The sequence below is a fragment of the Octodon degus genome, unplaced genomic scaffold, assembly GCF_000260255.1.
Source record: "Octodon degus isolate 3935 unplaced genomic scaffold, OctDeg1.0 scaffold00015, whole genome shotgun sequence".
NCBI classification, from domain to species: domain Eukaryota; kingdom Metazoa; phylum Chordata; class Mammalia; order Rodentia; family Octodontidae; genus Octodon; species Octodon degus.
This window is the reverse complement of record NW_004524591.1, coordinates 24,620,148-24,634,310: the sequence shown is the minus strand read 5'-3', so window position 1 is coordinate 24,634,310 and position 14,163 is coordinate 24,620,148. Positions and strand designations below refer to the sequence as shown.

The 14,163-nt window shown below is 41.0% G+C and overlaps 1 protein-coding gene across 1 annotated transcript in view; it reads right to left on the bottom strand.

Annotated features, from left to right (window-relative positions):
- Positions 1-502: 502 nt before the first annotated feature.
- Chchd3 (coiled-coil-helix-coiled-coil-helix domain containing 3) overlaps positions 503-14,163 on the bottom strand; it is a 326,073-nt gene continuing 312,412 nt past the window's right edge. The window contains exons 7-8 of the mRNA XM_004626581.2: positions 11,693-11,828; positions 503-802 (exon numbers count right to left, since the gene is read on the bottom strand). Of these exons, the coding sequence (XP_004626638.2) occupies positions 779-802; positions 11,693-11,828 (160 nt within the window). The 3' untranslated portion in view covers positions 503-778. The remainder of the gene's footprint in view (positions 803-11,692; positions 11,829-14,163) is intronic.

Here is a 14,163-nt window from a genome sequence, read left to right as displayed (position 1 = left end):
CAAATGCAAATTAGTAACATTGTAAATCAGTTCCGCTCCATTATGCATCTACCCCAGATGAAGGAACATTTGAAGTCCCAAACTACAATGCCAGTCAGTCATTGTCAGAAAATATATTTATTATTAACAGTGAGTAAAGTTGTCAGTATTCATGTTAGAGGCTGCACAGGCCAAGGTTGTTTTTGTATTTATAAAAATGCCTGATTTCATTTGTAATCATGAACATCATCCCAGGCACAGAGGAACATTCTCTCTCCTTTCTCTCTTACTTGCATGACCACCAGAATAAGTAGGCAAAGGGGATAAGGAAGAAAGGGGAGGTGAGCAAGGCACAGCAGGGCAATGCCAGAAGTGCCTCTCCCTGGAGCTGTTCTGCTCCCTTTTCCTCCACTCCAGTTAGCTCAGCCTCCCCACCTGGCCCGGCTTCCTTGGAGGTGAAGTTACCCCAAGGAGGAGCCTGGTGTGCAAACACGCACCTCATGATCAGAAGTTGAACAGAAAGTACAAAACGGTGGAGAGCGCTGCCCTTCTCTTTTATTTTTTTTATAAATTGGATTTACTGGTACAGAACAGTGTCCTTTGATGACTGATTCCTGATCTAGACCTTGGCTTCTGAAGCTGCTGTTGAGCAAAACATGATATGATTTCACAGAGTTCATTTTCTGGCATTTCTCTTTAGTGGTCTTCTCTTTAAATGCATTATTTTCCTACTCGGGAAAGAAAGTGTTCCACTTCTGGAATTAAAGTTGGAGGAGTTTTGCATGTTCTACAGTTGATTTTATCCTCCCTTCTCCAGCATGCTCTGAAAGAGAAATAAAAACCATCAGTGGTACTACTAGGAAGAGGTGCACAAGGCAGGGGAGACAGCAGTTAACTACTTAGCATCATTTAGATTGCTTTTCAAATATCTACTTCAAAAACACAGAGTAACCATCCAGCAGAAAGGTATAAAAATAAGGCATACGGGCGAAGCCATGTTGGTATGCTGGGATGCAAAGGGCTCAGGTCAACAACTTCTGACATTGCCAGTCTTGTGGATAACGCACTGCTATTTGGACTACTGAACTATATTGGAATATTTTACTGAATTCACGCACCTACAATATTTAAATGACAATGGAATACCCTTCTCTGACAAAACTAAACAAAAAAGGGGATACAAATGAAGGACCATTTTGTATCTGTAAAATAGGATAGATATATAGCTACATTCTCTTAATTCAATGAATAAGAAGATATGTTCTAATAGTGTTTATGGACGGGATATCATGTCTGCATCTTGTACAATGAATAACCACTGAGACAACAATGTTCAATGTATCTATTATTGAAACTGTCCTACTGATCAGTTTTGAAATTGTCTCATTGCTATTTCTCAATAAATTATTTTAAAAAATGCAGGGTAAGGATATGTTTGTGGGCTTCACAATATTACTACTGTAGCATGAATACGAGGTGCTTTAGTAGGTATAATCCCCAAAGGACCCCTCCCACCACCCTCCAGAAAAATGCCCTAAGGACCTGTGGCCTAGACAGAGGGGTGGGGAGAATGAAGGGGTGGGGAGTATAGGGGCCATCTCACTATAGGGGCATGTGGCAGTGTGGCCAGTGACAGAAGGAAACCATTCCCAAGGAAGTGGGGCAAGGCAGGGGTTATAGCCAAGGGCTCTCAGGGGGAATGTGGCAGATGAAGAACATGAGCTTCTCTCCCCAAAACCTCAGCCACTAGGGACACTCATGGTGCTGGGCAGGGACCATCTCTATTTTCAATGTAGTTATTCTTACGGATGGAGGGTGGAAGATAGAAGTATTCTTTTTTAAAAATGTATTTGGTACAGGGTCTCACTACACAGCTTGACTTACAGTAATCCTCCTGTTTCCAGCCTCCACAGCGCTGGGCTTATAGGCCTGTACCACCATGCCTGGGCTGGCTCCGAATGCCTAGGGGCATGTGGTTCCAGGGACCAAACCCCTCCTCAGTCCCTGAGCTTGCCAAAGCAGGCGCTAGTGCACTGAGTTACCTTGCTGGCCCAGGAAGTATTCTTAACTATCAGATTTTATCTGGATAGATACTAGGCCAAGGGGTACGCTTTACTCTTACAGACACAAAGAAGAAAAGAGTGACCTTTATCCCTTCAGTTCTGAAATTCCCCAGGAGAGGGTGGGCAAGGCCCAAGGCTCCCTCTAGTTCCCAGCTTCGGGCCTTCCTCTGGCCCTTACCTGCCAGCCCCCTGGCACCGCTCAGCTCTATGCTCAGCTCCTCTGGTCTCTCTGCACTCAGTGAATGCGAAACTGACACACATACCACGGGAAATTAAAGAATAATGCAGAATAATAATGTACTAATTTTTATTTGCTAAATATATACTAAAACACACTTTTCTTAATAAATGCATACAGTAAAAACATTCAAAAGGAACAAAAGCATATCTGAAAAAAAAAAGTTTTTCTTTACCCCCTTTTTCAGTTTCTTATGCATGCATCCAGCAAAAGTTAACTACCCTCAAGAAAGGGCAGCTCTGCCTGACGCAGCAGACACAATCTCCACAGCTGGAGCAATAGGAAAAGGCTTCTCAGATGAGCTTTTGCCACAGATAGAATGCAGGTAGCGGCTTGGGGAGAGGACAGGATGGGATGAAGATGGGAAGCAAAGGAATCGGGTGTGGTAGTGCACAGTTGTGATCCCAGCACCTGGGAGGTTGAGACAAGGATAGCTGTGAGTTCGAAGCAGCCTAGGGGCTACAAAAGTGAGCACAAGGCCCGCCCAAACTGCATAGTGAGACCTGTCTAAAGATACAAAGATGGGAAGCAGAGACAAAGTTTCAGAGGCAGGAATGAGCCCAGCTCCGGAAGGGCAAGCAGGGAGACAAGCCTCACTGAAAGAAAGGGTGTGTCCTCAGGGCTTACCCAGAGGAAGAGGACAAGAGGCCTAGGATAGAGAGCAGGCAGAGATGCTTCCTGCTGGCCAGGGGGGAAACAAGCAAACAAACAAACAAAAAACCATGGGAATGTGCTTTTAAACAGGAGCGTGCCATCTAGGAAGGTAGGAACGGTACCCAAGGTTACACTGGCACCAACAGAGGAGTCTGGCAGGAAGACCAGGGCGGGGCAGATAAGAAACCACAGGGAATACAAAGAGCTACAAAGTCATGGGATGAAAAAAAGAAAGTGAGACGCTTGGTATGGGGAGGGTGTTGTGTGGGACACTGGGAGAACTAGGCAGGCAACCGGAGAGCCAGGAAAGAGAACGAGGAAAACAACTCAAATTTGGAGTTTATGATTTAGATGATTTGGGGTGAGAAATTCTGCAGGGACTTGCCTGATAGACTGTGGGCTTTGGGAGACAGGCCAACGATCTCTATCAATTTAAGGTCAAAAATAAAGAAAAAAGATGGAAAAGGGGGCAAAAGACAGAGTGAAAAGACAAACAGGAGAGCACATGGGGCAAAGTTTAGGAGAAAACAGTGGACAAACTATCCCACAGATTATTCTAAAGCACTCACAATTACAGGGTTATAGGTATTGTATGTCCAGACTCCTCAAATAATAGATTTAAAAGCAGGCAAACTAGCTAAGGACAGCACGCAGAGAAGTAAAAAGACGACAGTTTACTCAAATAAACTCAATTGTGAAATAAGTCACAAATGTTAGATGTGTCCCCAGGAAACAGGAGAGACAAGGCAGAGAAGTGTAATGCTCTTTCGGCAGGGGTGCTCGCAACACACACCAGAATGGGAAGCGTCTCTCAAGCCCATTGTCTCAAGAGCTGTGTTGGCAGGGAAAATAAAACACCCAGCAGCCACCAAGCAAGACTCAGACACCTCCTGGCAATGTCACAATGTCATAGCGTCTCATCTGTGCTCACCCCCTTGGGACTTGATCTAGGTGGAAGTTTCCGCAATTACATGGATGGGTGCTCTGTAAGTTCCTGATGTACAGACAACCTCAGCCTGACATTCTTTATTAAATTCCAAATGGAAGCCAGAAGAAAACAGTTGTACACTGAGCCTATCTAAGGGTATTTAGTTACTGAAGACAGTGGCCTATTTATGAGTGATGCTGTATCAGTGTGCATTTAGGGTTACAGATTCACTGCACTCTTGAACATACCAAAGGAACTTCTAAGCTGGCTGCCTGGCCAAGACTGCACAACTGGGCCGGGGAGATGGCTCAGTGGAATAAGCGCTTCCCTGGCAAGCGCAAGGGCCTGAGTTCAATCCCCGGTTCCACAAAAAAAAAAAAAAAAAAAAAAAGACTGCACAACTGTACTCGTCCTATATTTTAAGGTCCTGAGGATATAAGCCTAGCTGTGGGACAATCTGCCTCTTTTCAAATGTAAAATAATCTGTAGCCAGTACCACATAATGAAAGCAGTATTTCAAGGGTTTCTGGAGAGCTTCGGAGTTCTTAACCATTCTTTTCTCTCTAAATAGAGATATGTACTTTTTTAGACAAAACATGTAATACAAATATTACAGTCTCCTGGTGACAGTACAAGCTGGCTGAGGACAGACTACTGGAACACAGGTAGACAAGCATTAAAACACATAACTTCTAACCACATTCACCACATATCTGCTACATGTGTCCCAACCCAAATTCTCAAAGATAGTTCACAGACTCATCGGCTTTGTATGCAGCTCCTTGGAAATATGAGAAACCACAAGAACGCCTCACAGCTGGTCTATAACCTGCTGCTGAACCGCACTGGCTGGCAGAGGTGGTACAAACTGCTTCATTGCTGTCAGACATTAACAGAGACAATGTCAAGTTGAATTTTTAAAAAGATGAATAAACTGATAAAACATTCCGTGTCATTACTACATCCTAGCTATGCAGTAAAACCTGCTCAGACATAGTAGGGTCTTGGTTTCCACCTTATAGGTTCTCTTATAGTCTCTGTATTGGTTCTGTAAGTAGGTGCTGTTGGGCTGAATTTCAACACTGCATAAATTTAACACTGAATAAATTAACACAGGAAATTCCCCCAAGAATGAGGGAGAAGCTTTGCACATTATAGAAATCCCTTCCTTCATTTAAGGAACTGCTAACACTTAATGTGAAGAAAGAGATTCCTTGCTATTGCTCATCATTCACATATTTAGGCCTACAAGAACTTTGTAAACAACTAGGTAAATTATTAAAAGGAGAGAACACTTCAGGAATTTACTTTGCTCTTTGCCCAAATCTCCTGGTTTCTGCTACTGTGGAACAACTGGCAACTTGCACTGTCAACACAGACAGTGCCCCTAGAGACTCGAGGTATGTAATTTCCATTTATTAAAATGATTTTAACTGCTTTCCTCAAATATTTTTGTTACACAGTAATCTTGCCAACTGATTTCTGAATTGTAGGGTTTTTTTTTTTTTTTTTTTTGCAGGGTCTGACTATCTTCACAAAGTGCCAGCTACTGGATATTTCATAATTTCATAGTTAAGTAAAATTAGGGCAACCCAGGATTGATATGCAACCTTAACAAAGAGAATGGTTTTTTTTGGGTCTTATTTTGTTTTGAAATATATCTCCTGGTGCTTCTCTCTGGATGGGCTTACTCACACTGCCCAAGATCGGGAACCTGACCAGGCTAGTACAGGCGTAGGAATGTCTACACATACACAAGGGGAAACTAACCTGTGAGTGTGTCCTGAGTTGGACCTAGGCCTGGTACCTGAGTTTTCACTAAACAGGAAAAGTGGGGGTTGGAAGGGAATGGAGCTGTGCTGAGAAGAAAAAAGATAGCATGAAGCAACGGTAAGAGGCAAAAGTAATCTATAAATTCAATTTATGAGAAGCACAAAGCCAGGCTTGCCTGTGTACCGAACAGCACTCCTCACTACCTGAAAATCTGATTAGCTAACTTATTTTCTCTTTAGTACCTATCTGTTTGTTCTTCCAAGCCAGGTCTGCTTTTTGTTCTTCCTGCTTTGGAGGAAACATAAGTTAACTTTCCTCTGCTAGGATCTTATTTTTATAGCATTCTATGACAAATGCTCTGTGTAATATTAAAATTAAGTAATTAACTGTTCATACAACTTGATTCAGTAACAGACAGAACACCAGCACTGCAGTACTAACTCTTGAAGGACGAGCACTAGAAAAGAAATACCTATTAAAAGAAATGAAAATCTATTAACATGGAAATATTTCTATTACTCAGATTAAAAAAAGAGCAAATGGCATAAAGCAAACTATTACTCTCAGAAAGTGGTTTAGAAAAGGAATTTTATGATAGAAGAGGCTGGGGTAACACATTTAAAGTTTGAATCTCGTTTAATAGGTCTACAAATTCAAAGGGCCACCCCCCAGAAGGGTGGAAAATCTATTAAGAAACACTCATGTGTCATCCCGTGTAGTGTAGCCCAGCAAGGAGATTGATTAATAATATCATTAGGTGATGATGATAAAGGCTTTAAACACAAGGAAAACATGCTCCCGTGGGGTCTTCCCATAGTTAACCTGGATTTATCTTCGTGCTCTTTGACAGTGGTGGTATGTACATCAGAACCCACTCCCTCAATGTAGATCGGGGTGTCTGAAACAAGAGAGCCAAGGGAAGGCCTGGTCACCCCTGTGAGCTAGCCAGGGAACTCTAGCTCCTGCCCAAGAAGAGCAGGAATGGCTCCTCCCCCAGGACTACCTAGTTTCAGTGGAAGTAAGAGGGGAGAAGACAACTCTATTTTTCAGGTGCTTTTGATCTCTTCTCATGCCATTTTCCAGTATGTTCTCAAGCACAAGAATGCAATCTTTGGGTTGGCATAATCCAATCTCTCAGATGAGTAGACAGTGATGACTTCCCCGTCTTCCCAAAGAGGAAGAGCACAGACACAGCTGGACTTCTGAAAGCTGAAGATCTCAGTGCAGTCTCATTCAATGGGCTCTACAGTTGTGCCTCTCAGTCTTCTAGGGAGTGTGGTGACAGTTTAGGCACCCAAATCCCACCTCTAACCTTCTGAATCAGAGTCTCCAACCCTATGTGATTCTGAGGCGCACCCATATTCATGATCTGATTTTGCAGAGAAAGAGCCTGGGTTTGGAATCCAGAGCAGGCTCTTCCACACCTAGGAGTCACATTCTCTGGGTGCTAAGTGTACAAAGGAAACTGTGAGGCTGGTTACGTGATTTGTAAGTTGCTTCTAGCTCCCCCAGCCTGGCTACTAGTAATTTATATATCATGCAGAGTTCAGAGGAGACAACCATAAGAGAGAATCCTGATTCTAACTACTACTATTTTCAGGTCCTCTTCACACTCAATAAAATAAATATCTGAGCTGTGATCAAATACAAATTCAATTTACAGGGGACATAAACTACACTGTCCCTAAGAAGGACTGAAATTTGCCAGGGCAAATCCCCCCCTATGTACTAATACTGTGGTTCTCTATTCTGGAAACTATGTATTGGAGAAACTTTCTCTTTTAGAAATGAGCAGACTGGGTAGGTGTGCCAGCCTTGGAATGGATTAATGTCACATTGAGCTCTAGTCACATTTGCAAAAGTCTTCTCCCCGTGCCCTTGAATGCAGCCATACTACTATTTCCTAATATTTTTAAAGAGGTCAACAGAAAGCACTGGTCCCAAAAGGGATGGACTGAACTCACAAGATGTTCTTAGTTTTATCCTTCCTTGAGGTGGGCTGACTGCTTGGTTTCTGACCCAATGCCTACTATTGATTTAAATCTCTTTTGTGGTTTATGAACTCCTCACTCCTCAGGCCTCACACTGCTTTTGGGAGTCTCTTGGGCTAGCCCTTGCTTCAGATCCTAGTATTTCTTTGGTTCTTCTGATCCTGGCCCCCTGCTCTAGGTTCTAAATCCCTTACCTTCTATAGTTCGTACCTCATAGCAGAAAAGACATCTCTGTATATCACAAGCCTGGGCTGGCCATGGTATTCTGCATTTTTAAATGCATTTTATTTTCCAGCAGTCTACATTCTGCCAGACAGTACTGTGCTAAATATTCTACATTTTACCAATGTTGGAGAATCTGAGAGACTGTTTCTATCACCTCTCTGTCTGTTCTGTGGCTGTGGGTTCTCTAGGGCTGTCAGGAGTATGAACTCAGGAGAGATATGTTGCTGTGGGAGGCCAGGCAGCAGATAGACCAATGGCAAGTGTAGCTCAGCTTCCTGGGTAACAGAAAGATCTAGGAGGCAAAGTCACAAAAAATCTGCAAGTCTCAATAGTAGGGATGCTGGCTATATTAAAGGAACTACACCCCTTGAGTATGCCCATGAACACGTGCTTATGAGAAAGCAGAGTCAGTCCTAGGATAACAGCTCCTAGAAGGCACTCATGGATCCCCTACTCCAAATCCTTGGTGCACCAAAAAAGAAACTGAAATTCTAGTTACTATGATTAGATTAGGGTGCCAGCAACAGCTTTTCCCAAAAACTCTATTTTCCAGTAGCAGACGCAATGCAGATCTGGAAGCTAACTCTCTCTTACTCTACACTGGAGCACATTTTGGTTCACTAATTGACAAATGTTGCAGGCTTTCCTTGCTCCTTTCTTTCCATGGCCTCATGTGAGGCAGGTGTAGTGAGATGGAACAGGAACCAGGCTCTAAGAGTAAGAAGAGATAATTCAATCTTGGGGAGCCAAGAGAATTATGGAGCTAGGAGAAAGAAGAGAAACAAAAGTCTGTTTCAATTGGTGCTCTTCATTTTTAAATGTTGTATCTCATATAGCTGTCCAGTAGCTTTTACGTCTTGGAAATGATAATTAAAGCAATTTAATATCCCTTTACCCTAATGAAGAACACATAACTTAATATACTGGAAATAACATTCACAATGTCTCATGTCAACCCATGAGAAATTGTTTAAGAGTAGCTGAAGATTGATGGGCATAAGTAGATGAATAAGAAGAAAGGAAAAGTAAAGCTAAGGAACATCCGGAAATTTTCCTACCAGTAAAATCTATTAGTCTCTGCAACAGTGCCCAAGGGAACCTGTGAAAGCCCAGTCTTATGAGTCATTTAAAAGTGGAGTGGGTTTGGCTCCTGGAATTATTCCACAGGGGAAACTTGGTGAATGTCGGAAATGGACAACAGGACCTAAGGGCTGCTGTCACGTGGACATGTCTGGCCTGTTCTCGGGATCTAACACAAAGTGCAAGGAAGGTGGCCCATCAGAAACTGCTACTGTAGTGCGGACATATACTGCCAACATCTCTCCCAGCAAAGGGGTAGATTGGGGTCCTGAGATTAGACAGACTTAAGGAGTAAAAGGTCAACTTTGTATCACAAGAATAGTAGCCTCAGTGGTGGACTTAATTCTTTCTACGATTCTGGTTGCAAATGAATCGGCTGAGAACAGAATCAAATTTCCCCATAAGGCCAACGCAGAACTGAACCACTGAATTGATTTCATTCTTGTTCAAAAACCAAATGTTACTTTATTAAAAAATTTGAGAGCTGGCCAAATAGCTCAGTGGATTAAAGTGCCTGCAAGCAGACACAGGGGACGGGGTTTCGATCCCTGGGCCCGCCTTGCTGGCCTTGTCCCTGGGGCACTCTGAGATGCAACTGAGACTGGGCATGGTGGCACACGCCTATAATCCAGCTCTTGCAGGGCTGTAAACAGGCAGATAACTACGAGTCCGATCTAGTAGTGAGAGCCTAAACACTCTATAGACCCTTCCCTAATATATATATATATATATATATATATATATATATATATATATATGTTTTGTTTTGTTTGAACAAATCTGAAGGTACATTTGGTCTAGTTGTTAAATTTACCATCATGACTTCCCAGGGTTTCAGTGCTCTCAACTGTAACATGTTGAAAATAAAACCATTTCTATTTACATCTCAGGTTGTCATAAAAAAAACAAGAGTATGGATGTGAAATGACCTTGAAATGTAAAGTACCACAGAAATGTAAATGGCGGCACTTCTTGGTTCTTGCCCATTTCAGTGCCACCCATCTAAGAACAAATTTTTGTGGACTTTTTTTTTTTATTACCTTATAACTTCTAGTAACTGAACATAAAAGCTGTGGGAAAAAAAAAAAAGGTACTTTAACCATACTAGCTGTAAATAATACCAAATGATACAGCAAACTCAGGAATGAGGAAGAAGAGGGTCTCTTTTGAAATTATTACTGTGCTTTTGAATGATCTGCCTGGTTTTGTTATGAGGAAAAATAAGATTTAGTATTTCGTATAAATGTTATCCTTACAGTATGACCCCCATTCACAAAACAAAATCAATTCTCAAGGTCACACACTTAATAAGGGAGGGTTTGGATACAACTCAGAACCTGGAAGGTTCTAACTCTACTGTACTATGTGGCACACTGGCATTTATCACATGCTAATTTTGTTTTATTGCATAAACATGTACCATTGATCTCAAGGGACAAGGTGCAGATGATTCAACACAACCTAGGCAGGCAGGCTGGAGTCAATGCTCCAAACTCCATCATAGTTTTCCTTTCAGCCATCTACAAGATACCAGTGTTGAAACGTGCTATGTCACTGCCTTTCTTTCTACCAACTACCCAGTAGTCAATAATGTTCCATTATCAGGTTAGAAAAACCCATGAGTCAATCTGAAGGGCCCAAGTGCTTCAGGGAGCATTAATATTGAAAGTTTGGGGCTTGTTGAGAGCATATCAGAAGCTATTTTTGACAAATAAAGTGTACTAATAGAATATTAGCAATACAGTACCTACACCAAAGACCTTTAAAGAACAGAATCCATGGCATACACTAAGAGTTAGAGAAGTGCTGTTTCAAGCAAGAAACAGACAAAAGCTGAAAGCTACTAGGCTTTTAAAGACAACATGGGCTTTTAATCTCAAAGCAATTTTTTTCCACTGGTATTACTGAAAAACTGTTGTTTTTCAGCTATCCAGACAATACCAACTCTCTCATCAGATATTTGTGAGTGTTAGAAACTTACAATAAGTGGTATTATTATAACTATAGCAAATTGGACCACAGAAAGTCATGCTGGGTAACTCAAACACTATATTTAGTTGGGTTAGAAGGTCAACTCTAGGAAATTTGTCAGCAGAAAGAATCATGGTTTCTAACAATTTCTGTTTCTCAGAACCACCTACATCCAACTGTTAAAGTAGTTTAAATGACAGACAATTAGTGAACTGTTAGAATTGTTAATTTGCTTTAAGGTCATCATTAGCTTTCTAAAGTACATACATTAGAGAAAATACATGTCTTGTAAACGTCAGATTATTCTGATACTGCCAAAAGAAATACATGAAAGCAAGGGAAGTTCTTTCAAAAATTCTATCTTGGTCTCCTTTTCCCTGTTCAACTGAGGAACCTCAACCAAACTTGTAGAAGGACTGATTAGGAGTTGAATGGTATAAGACTATCTCCTCCTTATGGACTCAGAGCTGCTAGACACTTAATTTACACCCTTCATTTTTGCTGGTTTTGAATACTGGTCTAGGAGTGTGAGGCAATGACCTTAGAGATTACAAGTATTAGCACTCAAAAAGTTCACAGCAAATGATGAAAGTATAATTTTAATAGATTCTTTTTCTCTACAAGTAAATGATTTTAACAAAAGAAGAATCCCTACTCTTTCATTACAATAATTCTTGATGAGGAAGACTCTGAATTTATAAAGCTTTTCTACACATATAAGCCTTACCCCTGCCCCAAAGTACTGGGCTTTCTACTCTGGTTCGTCAGGCAGCTTGGTGCACACACCTACCTGTTTGGCATGATTGACACAGTGCATGTACTGGTTAGCCAGAGTGGAGCAGCTGAGGGTCTGCTGGGTGTTCTCACGGTAACACTGGAGGATTTTGGCCTGCAGATCAGCACAGACTGGATGATAATCATACCGCCTGAAAGAGAAACAGAGACCACAGAGACAAAAGATTTTCATTCAGAATACAATGCCAAGAGAAAATATATAAAGTATTACATAAAAGTGCTGGAAATACAGGAAAATATTTATTTTTTATTTTATTATTAATTTTTTTCTATCATTTTAGTAGTCTCACTACACAGATTGGACTCATAGTGAGCCTCCTGTTTTCAGCCTTCCAAGCACTGGGATTACAGGCACACGCCATCACACCCAGTTTCATTCTCTGTCTCAGTGCACCCTGGGGGTGGGGCTGGCATTGCATTCTGGGATTGAATCCCCAGTCGCTGTGCCTGCCTAAGCAAGTGCTTTAGTCTGCTAAGCTATCTGGCTGGCCTGGAAAACATTTAATGAGATAGTTTTCTTCAACTTTGAAAAAAATTTTTTCCATGATAAAAATGTAAATATATTTTAGGAAATTATTCCCACTGACTGATACCAGTATAAATTACTCTGGGGACTATAACCTCATCTCCTAAACCCAAACCCAGACTCTATGAATGGCGGCAGTCCTTTGCATCCTGAACCCCTGGGGCAGAAATCAGAGAGTCATAACTTCTTCTCTGCCCGCATCTGGCAGGTCACAATGCTGGAGATCCCCAGTCTGCTCCTCTTCCTCCATACTCACTAATTCCAAACTGCACTTGTCCTAGATTCAAGCTATGACCTGTAAACTACTCTTGTTCCATATGTCTTCCACTGGGTTCTTTCTACCACATCAATCTAAGCCAGTACCTCCCCTACTACTTCTCATAGAATATAAGGTAACAGGCACAGCTCTTTCCCATGGGGTTCCTGCCTCCTCTTTGGCCTCCAAACCAGCCCGTTACTGCTGCAGCCTGCACACGTCACATTCAGGGTCAGGTCACCTGTTTCTCTTCACATTTCTGCTCATGTTACTCTTGACTTTGGGAAAACCTGCCCCCAAATTCCACCCACACCTAAAGAATAGGAAAAAAACCTACTCATTCTTTAATGCTTAGGTCAAGTATAACCTACTGTAGTTTTCACTAGATTCCTCCTCCCTTGTAGACTCTATCATCCCTTTTAAAGTGGCCCTATGTTAATGTTCCTCACCCATTCATATGACACCGATTACAGTACAGTCTAGTACAATTTACTAGCCTCCATTTAATAGAATGTGAACTCCAAGAAGCACTATGTCTTATTTTCTTTTGGATGCTGGCTATTAAATATGGGTGTCTTTACAGAAGTCTTGCAATAAATTTGTTGAATGAATACAAATAGGTAAAAGGAAAACCATAAAATTTCCTAGGTTGAAGTTCTATAATTAAAAAAAATCTCTGATTTTAGATTATTCACAGTTAATATGTTATATTCTAAATGTAAATGTTGCTAAAGAGCTTATAATACACACTTCAGAAATAATAAAAAATGACTAAAATAAATTATATATATGAAAATAAGAGACTTGTTAATATAGAAGGGGATCTTGGATTATAAGGACCAAATACACACAAAAGAAAATACATAAAATTATCACTTTAAATCTAGAAATTCTTATTTTTTCAAATTAGTTTTATTTAATATAAAATGCTTCCAGTCTTCCTTATCAGTTCTGTCTTTGAATTTTAAATTTGTTATTTCCGTATAATCTTGAAATAGCATTATTTTAAATTTAATGGGTTCTAAAAAACCCCTAGAGAACACAGGGGGAATATTTTCCATCAATATGGAAACCCCTGGGTGACAATTTGTCTCTTCATTACTTTTATGCAACATACTAAGCTAATATATATTTTGCTGGAATAGAAATGCAAACCATGTTACTGGTCCCTGAGGGAATTTACTTTCTACTATGCTCTAAAGGAGGGGGAGAGGATCCTACAAATTTTACATAATACTACTTTTGCTTTTTCATTCATTACCTTTGCTGCTTTTGTCAAATATCTAAGAACAAAATTTAAATCCAATCCCAGGAGTTTCGATGTCTGTGAATGTTTCTGGATATAGACTCCCCTAATCCCCTACCTTGAACATCAGTGTTTAAAAGGACTTAGCTGTGCTTATTGTAGCGCAGGCACAGGTTCCACTGACTAGTGCTCTACAGCAATACCTGTATCGGGATCAATGTCCAGTATAAACTGACTAATGACTGTAATAGTCCATAGGAAAGCAGAATTACATTCTGTCCTAGTGTTGACAACTGCCCTTGTCTGCACTATATCTTAGGCTTAAAGGCAGGGGAAAGAGGATGAGAAAGAAAGACTAGAGCAGCCCTTATCAGATACATGGTCCTTGTTTAGTAACATACAAGAAGTAGAAGCAGTACAGTGAGGATCTGTACATTT